Source organism: Choloepus didactylus, chromosome 2, assembly GCF_015220235.1.
Source record: "Choloepus didactylus isolate mChoDid1 chromosome 2, mChoDid1.pri, whole genome shotgun sequence".
Lineage (NCBI taxonomy): Eukaryota > Metazoa > Chordata > Mammalia > Pilosa > Megalonychidae > Choloepus > Choloepus didactylus.
The window spans coordinates 167696061-167716554 of record NC_051308.1 but is presented as its reverse complement, the minus strand read 5'-3'; the positions used below and the strand labels follow the sequence as shown (position 1 = coordinate 167716554).

General features: G+C 35.6%; 1 protein-coding gene across 2 annotated transcripts in view; it reads left to right on the top strand.

The window, feature by feature from the left end:
- The window catches only part of ST6GALNAC3 (ST6 N-acetylgalactosaminide alpha-2,6-sialyltransferase 3), a 620541-nt gene extending 613792 nt beyond the window's left edge, over window positions 1-6749 (top strand). Inside the window, exons 4-5 of one of the 2 annotated variants that reach the window (XM_037826893.1) lie at window positions 3178-3285; window positions 4352-6749. In XM_037826893.1, coding sequence (XP_037682821.1) covers window positions 3178-3285; window positions 4352-4538 — 295 coding nt within the window. In that variant the 3' untranslated portion in view covers window positions 4539-6749. The remainder of the gene's footprint in view (window positions 1-3177; window positions 3286-4351) is intronic. The other variant, XM_037826892.1, reaches the window with a different exon arrangement.
- Window positions 6750-20494: the final 13745 nt, after the last annotated feature.

The window sequence follows — 20494 nt, the reverse complement described above, 5'->3', positions numbered from 1 at the left end:
TACTAGATGCTATTAAGAACATTTATTTATGATTCATGGGAGGAGGTCAAAATATCAACATGAACAGGAATTTGGAAGAAGTTGACTCCAACCCTCATGGATGACTTCTAAGGGGTCAAGACTTTAGTGGAGGAGGTAACTGCAGATTTGGTATAAATAGCAAGAGAACTATAATTGGAAGGGGAACCTGAAGATGTGACTGAATTGCTGCAACCTGATGATAAAATTTGAACATATAAGGAATCACTTCTTATGGGTATTCAAAGAAAGTGGTTTCTTGAGATGGAATCTACTCCTTTTGAAAATGCTATGAACATTGTTGAAATGACAACAAAGGATTTAGAAAATTTTATAAAGCAGGAGAGGATTGGCTCCATTTTTTTTACTCCATTTTTTTAATTCCAATTTTGAAAGAAGTTCTGTCCATAAAAATGCTATAAAGTAGCATTGCATGCTACAGAGAAATCTTTCATGGAAGGAAGAGTCTATCGATGCAGCAAACTTCATTATTGTCTTATTTTAAGAAATTGCCACAGCCACCCCAACCTTCAGCAACTACCACTCTGATCAGTCAGCATCCATCAACATCGAGGCAAGATCCTCCACCAGCAAAAAGTTTACAACTTTCTGAGGGCTCAGATTATGGATAGCATTTGTCAGCAATGAAGTGGTTTTTAATTTAGGTATTTACATTGTTTTTTCAGACATAATGCTATTGCACACTTAATAGACTACAATATAGTGTAAACATAACTTTTACATGCACTAAGAAATCAAAAAAAAATTGTGTTAATCACTTCATTGTGGTGATCTGGAACTGAACCTGCAGAATCTCCAAGATATGCTCGTAAGGACTTTTAAGCAGGTGGTGCTTTGAGCAACTCCCATTGTTGCAGGTCCTCTGCAGACTCCCAAATGCAGGGTTAACTGCAGATTAAGTTGTAAACAAAGGTGGTGTTTAGTGTATCTTACCTCCCTACCCATTTAGTACCCATTCATGAACCTGGTTGCTCCACCTATTCGTACCACAGAAGAGAGTGCATGTAACTCTCTGGAATATTTGCCATTTAAAAACCAAGTATCAGGAGATGCAAAAGAATGGCTATGTAATAGTGGAATTTAAGACTCAGTGATATGCAAGAAGAGGAGATAAATGAGCTTTTGTCTCTCCTTGCAAATCACCCAAAGTCAATGAAAGTAAGGGTTAAAAAATCCAGTCATCACTTTCACTGTGAATTTGTGCTGCTCTTGAAATGTCTGTAGGTTTTAAGTAATTTAACACTAACTAGTGCATGTTTTATCAAAAGGTATTCAAGTTCCTAACTATAGCACATTAATGTTTAGGGTTCTGGGGAACTGCATCAACAATACTGAATGATGATGGGGAGCAAGTGCTGGATAGAGGGCTGTACCCAGAGAGTGTTTATCAGTGCCTGAGGTTCAGTTTGCAGATTTGGCTGTGATCTAGTATGCCAAAAAGTCTAGATGGAAGGTAGGAAGTTTGGTATTTTTGGAGGTGTTGCTGCAGTTTCCAAGCAACCTGGGGTGGTACAAATGTCCCTATCAGGAGAGTTTAAGAAGGTAAGCAGTCATCTGTTTGTGATGGATTGGATTACCTTCACAAAAGATTTTCATTGAGCATTCCCACGAATCATTTGTAACCTGGCACATCCCTTCAGTTAGCACTCTACTATTAACCACCCTTCCCCTTCATTTACTACACTTCTCAGCTAAGCTGGTGTGCCGGTTTGTATATATTATATCCCTCAGAAAAAGCCATATTCTTTGATGCAATCCTGTGGGGGCAAGTGTATTAGTGTTGACTAGCTTGGAATTCCTTGATTGAGTGTTTCCATGGAGATGTGACTCAATCACCTAAGAGTGAAACATTTGATTGGATAATTTCCATGGAGGTGTTACCCCACCCATTCAGGGTGGGTGTTAATTGGATCACTGGAGTACTTTAAAAAGAGCCACACAGAGCAGCTGTGAGTGTCATTGAGGAGAGCAACTTAGAGCGACAATTTGAAGAGGAGCTGCAGCTAAGCGAGGACAAAATGCTCCAAGAGCAATATTTTGGAGAATGCCATTTTGAAACCAGAACTCCAGAGCAGATGCCAGCCACATGCCTTCCCAGCTAAGAGAGGTTTTCCAGACAACATTGGCCATCCTCCAGTGAAGGTACCCGATTGTTGATGCCTCACCTTGGACACTTTATGGCCTTAAGACTGTAACTCTGTAACCAAATGAACCCCCTTTACAAAAGCCAATCCATTTCTGGTGTTCTGCATAAAGGCAGCATTAGCAAACTGGAAGAGCTGGCCTTCCTGCTATTCCTCGAACATACCAAACACACTTCCATATTTGTGCTTTTGCACTTGCCATTTCCCATGCCTGGAATACTTTTCTCTGTCACATGGCTTCTTTTTCCTCCTCTTTTTTTATTATCAGATCTTTGATCACTTTATCAAAGAAGTGACCAACCTTTATAACAGAGCCAACACTATACCCAGCCTTGTAGGCTTCATGAAAACCAAATTTTGTCTCTTTTGATTACTGCATCCCTAGCATCTACAACAGTGATTGGCACATAGTAGGTGTTCAGTAAGAATTTCTTCTTGGTATTGGTAACAGAAGTCTCACAAAGGAAAAGTCTTATCTCACGATGACTGGAAAGCAGCGAGGGAAAACTTTGCAGATTTTTTCTTAGACCAAGTCATTCACCTACAGTGCATCCAATTTACACTTAGAAAACCAATGAGTCTTAGAGAAGGTGATATGTCCAGGTAAGCAAGATAGCACCAGGGTTCCAGACAACTTTAAAAAAAAAATCTGATATATGGCACTAATTTGTGTCATACAGAAAATCAAGTAAGTTATTTTTCAACTGAAGGGAGCAGGATTATTTGACTGCAGCTATTTGCCATATGGCTTCTCTTCCACCTAAAATAGCTTCAAGGCTTAAGGTAGCAAGAGTGAAAGCATGCCTATAAATTATTCAGAGATAATTCAAAAAAAGTGTGTATCTTTGATAGATTGTCAAGTTTCTTAATGCTTTTTATCCTGATAACAAGTGCTGTTTTTGATAAAATGTTGCTTGTTTCTCATCACACTTTATTGTTGCTCTGTGTATGTTTTCTCTGTTTTATTTTGTGATTGTTGTTTTTCCCGTCACAGAGTCCAGTCCGGCTCCTATCTCAGCACGGGGTGGTTTACCTTCATTCTGGCCATGGATGCCTGTTACAGCATTCACGTCTACGGGATGATAAATGACACCTACTGCAAGTAAGATCACAGGAAATTATTTTTATGCATCTCCAATTCTGAAATCTTGTCAAAATATCACAATTCATTTTAATACCATAAATCTGAGAAACAGATAAAGCAACAATTATTTCCCAGTGTTCTTTGCTGACATGACATTTTATTGTCAGTGCATCAAATTGTGACTTTTAGGGGTGATAAAAAGAAAAATATTTACCACGGTCTAATGTAAATGTCAGAAGGAACATTTTTTTTCCCTAATCAGTGGCATATCAGGGACTTGTGGATTGGAAATACAGAACATACAGAACAAGTTTAGTGGTTATTTAATTTGCAAAGCAAGTTTGTCATTTCTGCTACTCTAATGGCTTGATGGATGGCTATCTCCTAAATGGTATTTTTGATCATGAAGGACAAAATGTCCTGAATCCTTGACAAAATTGACAGCTTAACCAAAATTCCTGGAAATAGTATTTCATTAATAAGTGAGTAACCTGCCAGAGCCCTACTTAAAATAAGTATGTTTATCCACAGTATATCCTTGCTGGCGGTATAGTTTTTAATTAGATAATAAAACAAATCCTCCATGCTCCATCAAAGTAATGGAATATATTTCCCTACCAACAATTGGCACAATCTAAATCAGACATTGTTTTAATCATATTGCCAAAATGGTTAACTCTTAGCCACAGTCTTCATGTTCAAATAGTTCTACCCTAACTATAAGAATAATGGAGAGCAGATGAATCAAATATCTCTTTCTGAAAAATCACCAAGTTTCCTGAAGCTCTGCAGAACCATCAGGCTATCCAAAGTTTGCTTCCATTATACACTATTTTCTTCTTCAAAAGATAGCTGTATATTTGAATGTAATTGGGGTGATATATAAATTTTATTTGATCTATTAAAGCACTGAAAGCCTGGTGCATCTTCCTAAAAGCTTTCATACATAATAGCTTTTAACTGAGTTCATGGACAAGAATCATGTATGGATTTGTAAGTAAATGCATTTACTGGGCACATAATGGATTCTTGTAATTGAATTCTTCATTCTTCATCTTCTTTTTTCTCTTCTTTTCTTTTTTAGGACAGAAGGGTATAGAAAAGTCCCATACCATTACTATGAACAAGGCAGAGATGAATGTGATGAATATTTTCTTCATGAACATGCCCCATATGGGGGGCACAGGTTTATCACTGAAAAGAAAGTGTTTACTAAATGGGCCAAGAAACACAGGATAATATTTACACACCCAAACTGGACAGTGTCTTGATGTTGATTCTTCTGATCTTGTCACAACACTTGACATGATGATACTGACACTGTGATGCTGATGATGCTAAAGCTGATGATGATAAAGATGATGATGATAATGATGATGATGAAGATGATGATGATGATAAAGACAATGATGATCAAGTTCCTGCACATTCACAGACATGGATGGTGACTCTGCCAATAATTTGATCTTGGGGTTCTGTGAAGGGTGGTTGTGCTCACTATATTCTCTCTGAAGGTTCAACACTACATACTGCACTTTATAATTTAACTGGAATTGAAATGAAGGCCAGTGACCTGACAGCTGTAACCTAAGAAATGGGAAGATTATCCTTCAAGGTGGCCACCCAGAATTATTAAACAGTGAGTAACTTCCAAAGTCCATGGGCATTAGCCCCATAAGACAAGGTTATTGATTTCATGGCATCTTGCAACTGAGCAGCTCCACCATCTGAAGAATGGTTGATTGTCAAACACTGACCCAAAAAATGATATATGGATACAAGTATCTTACCACAGTAACTAGTTAGAGGCAGGAAAGGTATTTCTTCCTGACATACCATCTTCCTACACTATTTCCTATAGCTAAAATCTCAGGCCAAGTACCTAATTAACAATGTAGGTATCACAGACTTCCTGCCCATCAGGATTACTTGACTATCTCAAACACTTAATTCAAAATGGGCCAAATAGCAAATCTTGATGAATTTCCACTTTAACTACTCCATTATTACTACCCCAAACAATATAACTACACATGTTATTAGAATGATCTTATTAATGTTTAGTTATTTTTTTTGCATCCTAGGTATTTCGGAAGGCCATTTAGCATGGAAGATACCAGTTTCAACACTGTAATAACACATACTGTGAAAATATCCTAAAACATACCTGAAAAGGTTTACTAACTCTGCTTCAACATCCCAAAACACAAAATTACATAATTCTTAACATCATGAAGTATGGAAAGCAAAGCATATTTTTACATCAATTTGTATATTATCATACTTCATAATGTAAATTTGTATATTCAAATTTTTAATGTATAGGCCCAAGTGTGTCTCTCCACATATTACATTATCATTGTCAAGTGCCAAATGTTAAACATAGATAGGAAATGATTCCTTGTATTTGAATCTGACCAGAGCTTTTGCCTTCTTGGAGTTGATTTTCCCCACAGTATATGTGTCAATTGTTATACCATAATAACAACAATAATAATGACCTTGGTGTCCAAAGTTCTTTGTCATTTAGAATCCTTTTACATATGTATCCCATGTGAGGCCCCTCAACACCCTGTTGGGCTGTTGCCCTGGTATTCTGCAATCTCTTTAGCAAAGGATATCTAAGTTGTTAATTGTTCTGATATATTTGATTGTTTCCCCTTGCTAATATTTGTATAGAATAGCATTGAGGTAGATTAGAATGATTTCAGTGCCAAGTACAATACATCAGGATTATGCAAAAAGGATAACTAGGATGGTCTTGGCCAAAACTAGGACCCCTGGGCACTTAAGTACTTTTGATTTTCTTTTTTAAAATGGCTCTATTTAAGTGGGGAATAGATGAAGCAGGGACAATGGGAGGAAATAAAAGCAGAGAAATAGAATTCCCTGTCCCAACCTGAGATGCCTCTATTCTCCATATACTCATTGCTCAGTAAATATCAGAGAATATTTGCTGAAAGAGTAGCTGAGAGTTAGAAACATCCTTGCATAATGATTTACGAGACAAAAGCCAGGTGTAAGTAGTTTATATTGACAGAATGTTTTGGAGTCTGGAAGTGATGATTCATTTCACCTCAGGTGCACTTTGCAGGTCTTTAAAAAGTGCCAAATACCATGATCAGTTATCATTAAAATGTGCCATCTTGGCAAAAGCGTCTTTCCTGCTCTCTTTTGCCAATTTTGATATGCCAATATGCACTCCATCAAAATTATCAAGCACCAATCGCATCCTTGAAGGGAGTTGTATTCTTTTGTTGTTTCCTTAAGTAATTTTTGTTTTATCAATGTTAGTTTTTCTAGAGCTAATGATGGATAGAAATGTCCACTCAAAGAAAAATAAACAGATACAAATGTTAAAAGTATAATGCAGACTGTTTCTCTCCCCATTGTGATATAAAAAATTCACTTTTAAATAAAAGAGAATACTTGATTAATCAGAATGCCTGAGACTGAGATAACCTAATTTGTTTAGTTTTCTGGTAAATGGAGGGTCAACTCTATTTGTTTTTGCCCTTTCTTATGAGGAACTTGTGAAAACCTGCTTGCTCTCCTGAGTTGCTTTCTCTGATGGAGACTTGCAGCGGCTGGAGGCAGAAGTGGAATGTCTGTATCCCTCATTCTTTGGCAGTAAGTTTGTGTGAAGTAGGCTCTGATTCCAGACTTACACCAGCAGTGTTTTCTTTGGAGGGATAAGGATGGCTTTTTTTTCTTCTTCCCTCCCCCTCTCTTCCATTCTTTTCCTTTCCTTTTTTCTTTCCTTTGCATCTTTCTTTTCTTTTCATTTTCTGCAATTTAACTAAATCCCTCCTCTGCACATTTTATTGTTTTTCTCTATTGTTGTCTCTTCTAAAAGTGGGAAACAAAATAACACATTATTCTTAATTTAAGGATCTGATTGATTGATTTCTGATGTGTGATGGTTTGAAGCTGTATGTGTCCCAGAAAAGTATGTTCTTAAAGTTAATCCATTCCTGTGGGTGTGGACCCATTGTAAGTAGGATCTTTTGGTGAGTAGGATCTCAACTCAAATTAAGATGTGAACTACCTCATTCAGGGTGGGTCTTAATTCTTTTACTGGAGTCCTTTATAAGAGAATGAAATTCAGACAAAGAGAGAGAAAGCCACAGAAGCAACAAACTGAAAGCAAGGAAATCCAGAAGAGAAGGGAGACGCCAGCAGACGCCGCCACGTGCCTTGTCACATGACAGAGGAGTCCAGGATGCTGGCAACCAGTATTCCAGGAGAAAGCATCACCTGATGATGCCTTGATTTGGGCATGTTTCTAAGCCTCAAACCTGTGAGCTGGTAAACTAATAAATTCCCACATTAAAAGCCAACCCTTTTTATAATATCTGCTTTTAGCAGCCTAGCAGATGAGAACACATCAGCATTTTGATAAAATCTCATGACTAATTTTCCTCAGCAGTTTTAATTTTCTCTGCTTCCATATGCAGTTCTTCTTTATTCTCAGTTTCCTAATTCTAGTGGAAATGTACATGTTGGGAAGAAATTTTCCATTTAAGATTTAGTGATAGAGAAGAACATGAAAAAGGAGCAATTCAAAGAGTACTTTTTAATGCAAATTTCTGGCCAAGTCCATAAACTCGGGTCAATGCAAAGAAATTTCATTTAGCATCTAAACACAGCAATATTTAACTGAACTCACTCCTCACTGATCTGCATGTATCCAGGAAGTTAATTAAAATATAAAAATATTTCAACACCATCCAAGGTTCTAAGCAAATATACTAGGGAAAATACATGCAAGCTAAAAATAATAGAGAAAATATTATTTTTAATTCTGCAGAATCCTAGGAAAAGCAAAGAATTTAAAAGGTTTTTAAAACAAATGTATATTCTAAGCCTAGTGTCAAGTAGAAATTATTTGCATTGTTATTACGGCAATGTGAGTAAGAAACCTTTTAAAGTTTATGATTTTACATTACTATCAAACCTACCAAAGAAAAAGCTCTTTGGGTGGGATGTTTGTATATATCCACATTGATTCCATGTGTATATATATAGATTCTCAAATTTGTATATGGAGATATACATATAATCCTATATTTTTCACTGCTGTGTATGAATCACAGAACAACCTATTTTTAGACTTCATCTGAAACTTGTTGAGTTACATTTTGAACTATGATGAAAAAAGAAAGCAAGAATCCAAATTAAATGTACTTTAAATCTTGTGATTGTCTTGATAAAGAGTACATAATATCATATGCAATGGCAGGCCAGAAGAATAAATGTGGAGAAGCTGCTAAGGCTAGAACTGAAAATAAATTAGATGCCACCGTTGTCACAAATCAGACTTGTAAGAATAGCAATCTGTATAGTAGGCTGTGCAGATTGCAGATCAGCTAAAGTCACATTGAAAAACATCACATCAAGCTTCATTCACACTGAAGTAAATGAACATGGGTGCTCCTATTCAAATAAGCCTGTCTTTAGCATAAGCGAAATGCATATTTGCATGATTTTTATTATATGGCTAGAGAACTGTGACCATTGTGAGAAAAGAAAATTGTATAAGGAGATTGTTCTTTGAGGATTTGGTATGAATCAGCCTACATGGGAGCAAGAGTCTGAATTGGGGACTCAGATTTGGTTGACCTTTCAAGAAGTATGAAGCCATTAGAAGAGAATCACTCATTATTTCCTTTGGAAAAAGATAACTCTAAAGTACTTCATCTGATGGTATTAATTGGGTGTTAATTAGGAGCGCAGTTCAATTTTGGTAAATAAAGAAATATAATCAGTTGGCTTACTTTTTCAAAAAATGACATACCCATTTCGCATTAAATGTGGTATATCAAATGCAAAGAACAATTATGTTGTCCAGTGTCAGTTGTTTGGTTGTCTTGATACATCAAGGCTCACGAGGGGAAAAAAAAATACCTCAAGGCCACAAGGGAAAAAAATCCATACATCTACGTGTACACAGTCCAATAAGTGAAGGTTAAGCCAATGCTTAACCTTTGTAAGTAGTCCAGAATTTAGAGCTGAAAAGGGCCTTGGAGATCAGCTAATCCAACCCCACCATATTGGATTTGAGGAAACAGACCTTTAGCAATCAAGTGACTTACCCATGACTGCAAAATTGACTAATGGCAGTACCTGGACTCTAATTCATGTCTCATGCCTCCTCCTCTAGTACTTTTTCCACTACATATTTTTTTTAGCACAGAATAGTAGCTGGGAAAATTCATATGTGGTTTATGGAAGAGAGTATTCCTGGAAACAAAGGGCTCCAATTAGTGTAGATTCCACTCATAACCAGAGAAAGTCTCAGACCGAATTGTAGAAATATTTACAAAATTGAAGAGCTTTTCACAGTAATTCTCTATTCTCCATTCTCTGTGGTTAGTTGCTAACACTAGGCCATGTTCTATTATCAAGAAATGGTAGGAATATTTTAAAGAATAAATAACTGAGTTTCTTACTTCCTCTTTGTTATTGAGGACGACTGAATCCTGAAACACCTAAGATCCATTGAATGATGGAGGTTTTCTGCTGAAACTGAGGGGCCCAGAGCTGAATTGTACCCATCCTCAAACCAATTCAGCTGTTTGGGTTAGTAAAATAACTCATCTGCACTGGCTGGTGAAATGCCACCTTTTAGTTTCATGTACATCTGTACATTGCACAAAATTTTTGAGTCTCTATACCCTTCTGGAAAGTAAATCAAAGCTCCACAAGACTCAGTCAGCATACCAGTGTGGAAAGTATTTTTTTTTAATTCTTCACAGTCCATTTACATGATATTGTTAGAAGAAGAGAATTTTGAAACTATATGAAAAGGGCTTCTGTGACTGAAATAAGCATATTATTCTATGGTGCTTGTTTTTGCTGAACCTTAGAGAAACCACTGTAGTAAAATTCCATGTGAATTGCTAAGGCACCGAATCAGAACTGTCCTTGGGCATTGTAACAGTATAGAAAACCTCATTTAGTTGTTTTTTCTTTTTTTTTTCTTTTAATTCTCTGTCGTTTTCTTTTCAGAATAGACACAATTTGTTTTTGGAATAGAAAAGCTCTTCTTTCTCCACAGATTCATCTCCTATTGTTCGTGCCTTGGAGACTTCAGAAAAATAGAAGCTCACTTTCAAAAAGATGAAGAACATCTTGATGAATAAATAGCCAACTGCCAGATTCATATATTTGCCTGAATAGTGAGCAGTTTCTTCTAAGAAATTCCAAAGGAACAAAAAAGCATGTTCCTTGCTACCTAATCTACAAAGTACTAATTTCCTTGTGCTTAGATTTGTTGTCACAGTTACTGAGTAAATACCCATTTCTACTGCATACAATATGTTTTATGCTTCACTCATTTTTCTGAGTTCACACGATTTTGTTATAGTCTCTCATTCACTTTAAAAACCTGTAATCTTCATCTATTTATAGAAAAGACTGTAAAGGCACAGTTTTATATTTGGTGACGCGTTTTTTTTTTTTTCCTGTCATCATATTGCTTCATTTATAGACATTGTGTCTTAGAATAAAACTTACCAAATGGCAAAGGGATGTTGGTATATTTCAGTTTGTTTTACTTTTGCAAGACAAATAAGTGTATGTGAAGAAAGCCAGAGAGCATTTGTCATTGAAAGAAGGAAAAAGTGGGAAAGATACATTCAATATCCGAGAGAGAAAGATGTCTAGGATACTCCTGCAAGCAATGGCAAGAAAAAAATACTGGCCAGCCTCCAGAATTTGTGTTGTCCACATTAACTATCTGATGCTGAGATATATTGCCTTCTTTGATGTGCCAGAACAATTAGCAAACTCGGTTAGCACATAAGCTGCTTAAAACAGGGAAGTCATCCTTCTTTCCTTCATTGCTACCTCCCTCTCTCCCTTAATTTCTTTCTGCAAAACTTAGAACCCTTGCACTTGAATGTCATATTTGGAAAGTTTCCCATTTTATGATTCAGTTTATAGTGCTCTACCAAACATTATGAGACCCCCATTTGTGTGTGATCTTAAAAGGAGAGTCTTCTTGGCACTGAGAATAAAACAATAGCATATACTCATATACGAGGTTTGTTTACAGTGCCGTATGCCTCATTTGCCCCCCCCCATAAATTCTATGAAGTAGTTAATATTATCACCATTGCATGTATAAGGAAATTGAAGCACAAAGAAGTTAAGTAGCTTAATCAAGGTCTCACAGCTAGTGGTGGAGTCAGGTTTCAAACCCCAGGCAGTTTGGCCCCAAGGTCCACACCTTGGTTTAGCCTAACAGATACAACCAACAACCCAAAATTTCAGTGGCTTAACAGAATAAGGTTTATTTCTCTCTCACATATGAGTCCCATGCAGGTATTCCTCTCCAGCCAGGTTGCCTCCAAGGGTGACTCAGTGATGCACTCTTTCCAACATGTGACCTGACCTTCATCCAGGTCCTTGGAGCCCTGCTGAGGGATCTCATGTAGGAGAGTTTTATGAGCAAGTCCCAGAAGTGGTATACAGCCACATTCCATTGGCCAGACTCAGTCATATGACCTGGTTGTGAGGCTAGGCAATGTTGTCTATGTGCCCAGTAAGAAAAATATCAATGTGATGAACAGATAGCAGTCTCTGCCACCATTTTCTCAGTCATGATGACATACAGCTTTAAAAAAAATCATGCAGTTTTGTGCAACTGTATGGAAGACTTTTTTTATGTTGATAATCAAGTGATTAAACTCTACTAGGCAGTACAAGTAATATGATTATCGATGTCTTAATGATCTGTGGTTAAAGTAAGATAGCTTCATCCTCTCCTCTGAGTCAACCCATTCCTTAAGAGCGAATTTCCTTTGTGAGTTGTCTCAAAGATTAGCCTCCCTTTTCAATTCTCTTTGGTCTTCAGGTCTATGCAGTGTGGTGATGACTTTTTAAAGTAAAACATGAAATTGCTGGTTCTCATATCTTAAAATTAGAAGTATCTCTTTCGCTCCCTCCCCCTTTCTCTGCTCACATTGGCATATGAGCTTGCTCAAGTTCTGCCATATAAAGATTGTTCATCACCAAAACAGCACAGGGTATGTCCCCACTGAGAAACAACCTCCATACCCTTCCTTTCTCTTCAGCTCCCAACTTTTCTCTTCCTTTCCCAATACTCTCCACTCTTTGACATTATTTTGACATAGGATATCTAGAAATCCTTTTCTTTTACTGTAATAAAATTTCCCATCTTAAAGTTCTTTCTCACCTGATAGGAAACTGTTTGCTGTCTTTGGAAAAATGCTTTGCCTGATAGCATATAAATATCCTTAGTTTGTCCATCGAAGAGATTGGCTGAGGCTCTAAAAACAAAATCTTTAGAGAAGACAACCTGCAATGGTTACCTTTTTCCAGATCAATGTGAAATTCCTTTTAAGGACAAGAAACAATGGCTCTTGGCTGGTAAATGACATAGATTTGAATATTTTAAGAGTTGTAACTGGTGCTAATAAGGATATCTTAGGGTGCAGGACAGGGATACATTTTTTAGTGTAACCAGAGTGATGGCTCTCATGATCACAGGCCCATGGCTAAAGTTCTTGAATAATACAAGTACACAGCGTACAGCAGCAGCACCTTTCTCCACACATTGTTGAGAGTTCTAGCATCCAGAATTGGGAAAACTTTTCAAATATACCACTTTACACACTTAAGAAATTACTTAAAAGGTATATAAACTTCCAAAATAATTGTCCTCTAAATGCCTAAATTTCCTCAAAGGTATAACACATATGATGAAATTTATTTAGAATGGTCTTCCATCTTCAGTGGCAATTTTATTTCAAATTAAAATGGTTTAGCCAACATATCCTTTGGTGAAACTGGTTATAATAGTTTCATACCTAGTTTAAAAGGCATAATCTACAACTTTTGATGAATAAAAGGATATTAATTTTGGATGAGGACATGAATGCACTGGAAATGGATCAGTGGATTATGTAGCGCCATGGGTGGCTCTGCAATATGGTCAACAATAAAATAAAATAATAAAAGCTATTCAACAGCACAACATATGGGAAAAATGATTCCAGAAGAAATGTGACAAGAACACATGTAAAGCTTGGCACTTGGTTCAAAAAATTTAGGAGCATGACTTGTGAAAAGTATTTGAAGATTTTTTTTAAACTCTGAGATATAGCAATATAAAAGGTCATTGTGACCCTCAGATACACAGGGAAAATGTACAAAGAACAAGCAGCAAGATGCAGGACTGATCAAAGCATTTCTGGGAATATTTTTTAAGTTTTTTTACTTGATTTCTGATTTAACAAGTAATGTATTTTTATTGCCCAAAACTTTGAAAAGACAAAGTTATGATGGCCATTATCCTACTAACCAGTATTTCGGCATATATTCATCCACTACTTTTCTATAATTATTAATAAAATTATATATATTATATATTGTTTTATACCCTGCTTTTTCTCCTTGATTGAGAAACTGCAAGCATTTTCTCATGGCACTAAATTATCCTAAACATTTTAAATAGCTACATAGCACCATAATTTATTTAACCATTCCCCATTTCCACTTTTCCCAGTATGATATAATTTTTGGACATTTCTCTAATTTTTTTCTTTTTTTGTATCAACACACAGTGGTTGGTACAAAAAAAGTGCTTCCAGATACCTTTTCCAGAAATTGGTGTATTTTTTTTTCCATTTTTTTGCCAATGATATATATGTGAAAAAGGTTATTTTAATTAGCACTAATTGATATTTCTTTGTTCATGAATTAGATCTTCCTATATTTTGCCAATTGTTCTATTTTGGTGACTCATCACACTTCAACCTGTTCCTTCTCTTGGAACAGGTTGAAATGTTCCAAGAGAAGGAACAGGTTGAGAATGACCAGGATCATAAGAGGACTGGAAATCTTGTACAAGGAGTTGGAAACATTTAGACAAATTAACAGAATGTTTTGAGAGAACTGAATGCAGATATTTACAAGGCATTCATGCAGGTGCAAAATTAGTTTTATGCTCTGTGGTTTCCATTGGTCACACCTAGAGTCAAAGAATGGAATTGTAGATTTTATCTCAAGATATTCAGAGGAGTCCAAAATTAGTGTGTGGATTTTTAGACTGGGTGAATTGTGTGGAAGTACTCTCAGATGGGTCAGACCACCATTTGTTCAGTGATCCATGTGATTAGATAGAGTTGGACACAATGGTCAAGTCCCTTCCAAAGTATATGTTCTGTGAAATAGGGTGCAATTCCCATGTGTGAAGGTGAGATTTGACACTGAAGCTCTAAAACCAATAAGCGTAAAATAGTGGAGCTTTGGGAGAGCCTTGCCTTAACAGCTGCATATTCAGAAGCCATCTCTCCAAATAGGCTATTTCTGATGATGGCAAATTTCACTCAGTTCATGTTTAGAATTGGTTCCTGAATTCCAGGAATGCATTCTGTTGCAGGTAGGCACACACACACATACACACACACCATCGCCAACATCAGCTCTGCTACAGTCTATCATGATTTCATTCTTGTTATTCTCATAATGCTTCATGGGAAGCTATGATTTCCCTTGTTTCTCAGTGGGGGAAATTTGTCCACATTTCACAATCCATATTTTTATATATTTGCTTGTGAGTATTACATTTCAAAGACATATAGACATTATGTATGTCTTTGAAATGTAATGACTCACAAAAATTACATTTAGTATCATAGCATTCCTCATGGTGTAATGGATGTCACTATAGATTTAGAAGACATTTATATTGTCCAACTTTGCCTATTTCTACTAGATTAAATAAATTCTTCATAGTGAGTTTTGCTGTATTTTCCAGTTTTCTAGTCTGTACCATTCACTTTCAGTATATTTATAATTCTTTTATAATCTGGTCTTTATAGTTTCAGAATGATGCCTGGGATATTTTAGATTTTGAGCAATAAATGCCCTTTTCAAATTACCCTCTAAGGTTTTGTTAAATAATATTCCCCATAATACAACTTTAAATTATCTGACTTTTCCTTTACTAGACTTAATCCAAGAAGGCTAATTGAACATTAAGCATTTTAATCATCCCATACTGTCAAACCTGTCTTCTCATTACTAAGAATTGGATAGGCCAAGTGCTTAATTGTGTTCCTGGCAAGATAACTAGAGTGAAAGCTGATAATATGAATAGCATATAACTAGGGCACTAGTCATGGTTCTTACTGATATCCATACAACAAATATTTCAACAAATACACTGTGAGTATAACCAAGTTCATGAAATAGCAGGGTTTTGCAGAATACAGGGATAGATAGGCAGGAGTTAAATTTTATGGAGTTTACCAAAAAAACAGAAAAATAAAGCAAAATTCCAAGTAACTGTAAGGTAATAGCTGCAAGAAAGATGCAAACAAAAATGTCATACATTATACAGATGTCTTGTTATACCAAGGAATTATGATCCAGATGTAAAAATTGTCATTGCATTGTATGTGCAAATAATGTTCAAATACACCTATAGGGTGATTCAAACTCTCAGGTTGACATAGTACATGCTGGATTTTAGGAAGTGCATCTTAAACTTTTTATTAGTATTGTCTTATAAGAAATGGATAATACAGGAGAGCAGCTGCCAAGACAAAAAGAAGCTTTCATCTAATGCAAGATTAGGCTTCCTAGCAGCAGTATCTTGTAGAGAAAGAGTCATGTTTATTTGAAAATGTTGGGGTTATTTCTGAAAAATGAAATAAAATGCCTATGGTATTTTGCTAAAAACCTTCCTCCTATCTTCTCTGGAATCTGCTGGAGGACTCCAGGTTCAGCCAAGGCCCTGGCACTATTTTTAAATATATTCATTGAACAAACAGCACCTTTCAAAGACATTTCAAAGTAAGCTGTGAATTCAAATAGCATAGGATGCGGAACCAATGTAGCTGTAAATATGGATCCATTTTATCCCTGTTATCCATGTAGATAAATTAGTCTTGTGTTATTATTCTTGATATGCATTCACTCTCAGCTTTAAGAGTTACCTTGAATGTGAATTAGCCTGATTATGCTTTTTCTTATGATGGTTTCATCTATACTTATGTACTGAAATGGAATGAAAATTTTCTAATGTAATGATAGCTATATGCATCTAATTGGAGACTTAAGCAGGGCTAAGGAACAAACTGGGGAAGCAAAAATTATAATATGCACCTGTCCCCACTTTCACCTATTGTCTACAACCACCAAAGAAAACCTAATCAGGGAGTCAATACCCTTTTATTTGATTAAATGGCTTTCATGTTCAAGCTAACCTACTTATGCCTTCATGAAGTTGACTAATTGGTTCCCAGGAAAAATTACTATCTTGTGTGGTGAGTTACTCTCTTGTGTGGGGAAAACGGATACAAGGAGGAGGATGTAGTTAGTTGGAAGATCATAAATCCCTACTCTTCCATGAAATGTGAAATTATACATGTCTCTTCTCAATCTTTGCTGAAATGTTATATTCTTTCCTAATGGTTTTAGTTCATTATTATATATTCAACTGAAAGGGTTCCTTAGGTTATCTCATGAGTTCTTGTCATTGCTGTAGTATAAAGTTCAGAACTAAATCTATATATATATATATATATATAGTAAATTGGTTTTCTCTAGAAGTGTCACATTACTTCAATGAGAAAACCATACTCTTTTCAAAAGATGGTGCACAAACCATAAAGCAAAAATATTGTTAAGTGGATTTTTTTCAAATTTTAGAGCTTCTTTTTGAAAAACACTGTTAAGAAAATGAAAAGGCAAGCCACAGATTAGAGAAAATACTTGCAATACACATATCTGACAAGGACTTGTGTCCAGAATATACAAAGAAATCTTACTACTCAATAATTTAAAAAGAACTCAATTTAAAATGGACAAATAATATGAACAGATACTTCATAAGAGAAGATATACAGATGACCAAAAAGCACATGGAAATATGCTCAACATCATACTGAATAGGGAAATACAAATTAAAACTGAACCCTCTGATAGGTATGAGGAATTCACCAGTGAAAAAGTTCAACATAGTTTCTGCTTTTATGGAGTTTGCAGTTTAGCTAGTGGTACAGACAGATAAATAGTTTAGTATGACTGGTTGGAGGAGAAACATGGGGATGAAAAATGAAAGGTTTTATTAAGGATATTTGACTATAATAGGAGCAATGAATGGAAAGTGCAGGAAAGTTTTTAAAAAAAGGAGTGCTATATCTGATTTGCTGTTTAAAAGTATCACAGAGAAGGGGAGAAATAAAGATAATTCAGAAGCTTTTGACTTGAATAATTGGGCAGATTGTGATACTACTCTCTGAAATAAGAATATGGGAGAAGAAGTGTTGGATGGAGGTGAACATGTTTTAGGGATGGTCAGTCTGATTTGTCTATAGGACAATGAAGTGAAGTTTTGCATATTAGCTTAGGAGAGAGGTCTAGCCTAAAGATATAAGTTTGGGAGTTTTCTGCACAAAACAAAATACAGAGTGTTTTCATATATGAACAGAATCTCATAAAAGCACAAAATGAGTGGCCATCTCTATTAGTTACCTATTGCTGTGTAAAAAAAAAAGTTGCTACAAACTTAGTTACTGAAAACAAAACAGATTTGTTATATCACAGCTCCTGTGGGTCAGAAATCTGGAAATGGCTTATCTCAATCCTCTGCATAAAGATCGCTCACAAAGCTGCAATCAATGTGTCAGCCAGGGCTGGTGTTTCATCTGGAAGCTCAACCGGGTATGGATCTGCTTCCGTACTACATGTGGCTGTTGGGAGGATCCAGTTCATTTATGGCTGTTCTGCTGGAGGCTGCCCTGAGTCCTTGCCACAGGCCTCTCCATTGGACAGCTCACAGCACGGCAACTTGCTTTATCAAGACATTAAAGGACAGAGTCTGCTAACAAGATAGAAGTTACAATCTCTTATAATCTAATCGTGGATGTGACATCCCCTCAATGCTAAGGTATTCTATTGGCTAGAAACAAGTTCCTCCAGGGAGATGATTATTCCGGGGTGTTGAATACCAGGAGGTGGTATCATCAGGGGCTATCCTAAAGCTACCTACCACTTCATCTTACCTAAACAGGTAAGAGAGTCTCCCGGTTAAAGTGACACTTGAATCTAAGGGAAGATATGTGAATTCTAAATAGTAAAAAGGAAAAGTGATATTTCAATTTCCCATTTATAAGCTAAGTAGCAAAATTTTCATAATTTCCTATGTCAAGATTGGTCATGGATAAAATTTACCGAAAAAGAGCAGTTGTAAAAAATTTAGTGTATAGCTTGAGAGAATGAATCCAGTTAGGAAGAATATCAGGGAGGAGGCTTTGCAAGGAAAATCAAGATCAAAGAGAGAAAAAAGACTTTGAGAAGTTGTTCTGTTCATAGATGACTAGCTAAAAGTTTATTATATATTTAGAGTGGAGGCTGTGGTGATGAAAGGAAGCATAAGAGAATGAATAGGTATGAATGAAGAAGTAGTAATTCAGTATTTATCAAGAGTTAAGGGGGTGACATCTCTAAGCATGAATTATTTGTGACTTATCTCCTCAAACAGGAACAAACACATTGTGTACTGTGTGAAACATTGGCACTGGATAGGTCCTGAGATGATGGAAAAGGGATCACAAAGAGTGATAAATATATTCAAGTTTTTAAAAATGATGGGATGTTAGGAATATTGTTTTCAGAAATTCATGTGCCATAGGCTAGAGAAAAGAATAAAACCTGAATGACTTTAAAATTAAGGTGAAACATGCATCACAAATGTTAAGTAAATAACATTTGTAGAGGGAAAAATGCAAGATCTCAAAAAAGATCAAAAGTACCTCTGATATTTGGGTGATAGTCTGAATGAACAGTATTTACCAAGTACCATTTAAAAATATTTACTAAATGGAGTTGAGAGTTTAAGTAAAATTAATTTTGGACTTTTTTAAGTAGGAAATTATAGTATTTCTAATTAACACTAAAGCCTGGTGCTAGGTTATCTATATCACAGCTGGAATGTAGCCATTTAAAAAATTATAAAAAGAGATATAAAAATAAAAGTCAATAGATAAATTAAAATGAAACACTAAAAAATATTGTAAAAAGCCTCAAGAAGTCAGGAAAGGGGAAACAAAGGAATGAAACACAGGAGAGTCAAACAGAAAACTGCTATTAAAATAGTAGATCTAAATCCAACCATACCAATAATTACATTGAAAAGGTCTAAACACACCATTAAAAGACTGTCAGATTGGATAAAAAACAATACCCATCTATATGCTGTGTAAATGCTACTTTAAATATAAGGATATAGGTGGATTAGAAATAAATAATGGAAAAAATAAACAAATACTAATAAAATTTAAAAGGTAGATTGGGAATTCTAATATAAAGTGGAGTTTTGAAGAAGGAAAAGTATCAGGGACAATATGCAATATTATATAATAGTAAAAGGGTCAATGCACCAAGAATACATAACAATCCTAAATGTTTATGCTTCTAATAACAGAGCATCAAATTCCATGAAACAAAAAGTTAATAGAACCAAAGGGAGACAAGGGCAAATCTACAATTACAGACGGTGACTTGAACACTCATCTTTCCATTCTTAAGGAGACAGAAAATCGGCAAGGATATAGAAGACCTGAACAACACTATTAACCAACTTGACCTAACTGATATTGATAGAACATTTTACCCAATAACAGCAGAATACAACTTCTTTTGAAGGCCTCATGGAATATCCACCAAGATATGCCATATGCTGGGTAAATAAAACAAGCCTTAGCAAACGTAAGATAATTGAAATAATGCTGAATATGTTCTCAGACCATAATGAAATTAAAAGTAGAAGGTAATAACAGAAAGATATTTGGAAAAGTCCCCAAATTTTTTGAAATTAAACAGCACAATTTTAAATAATTCATGTGTCAAAGAGGAAGTTTCCAGGAAAATTGGAAAATATTTTCAACTGAATGAAAATAAAAATAAAACTTATCAAATTGGTGGCATGCAACTAAAAGAATCCTTAGAGGGAAATTTATAGCATTCAATGCTTATGTTAGAAAGAAAAAAAGATCTCAAATCAAGCTGACCCAAAGCAAGCAGAAGGAATCAAATAATAAAAGTGAGACTATAAACCAATGAAATTGAACTCACACCAAAAAAACAAAACAAAACAAAACAAAACAATGAAATCAAAAGCTAATCCGATTCTTCATGAAGTTGAATAAAATTGTTAAGCCTCTAGCAAAACTGACAAAAAAGAGCTAAA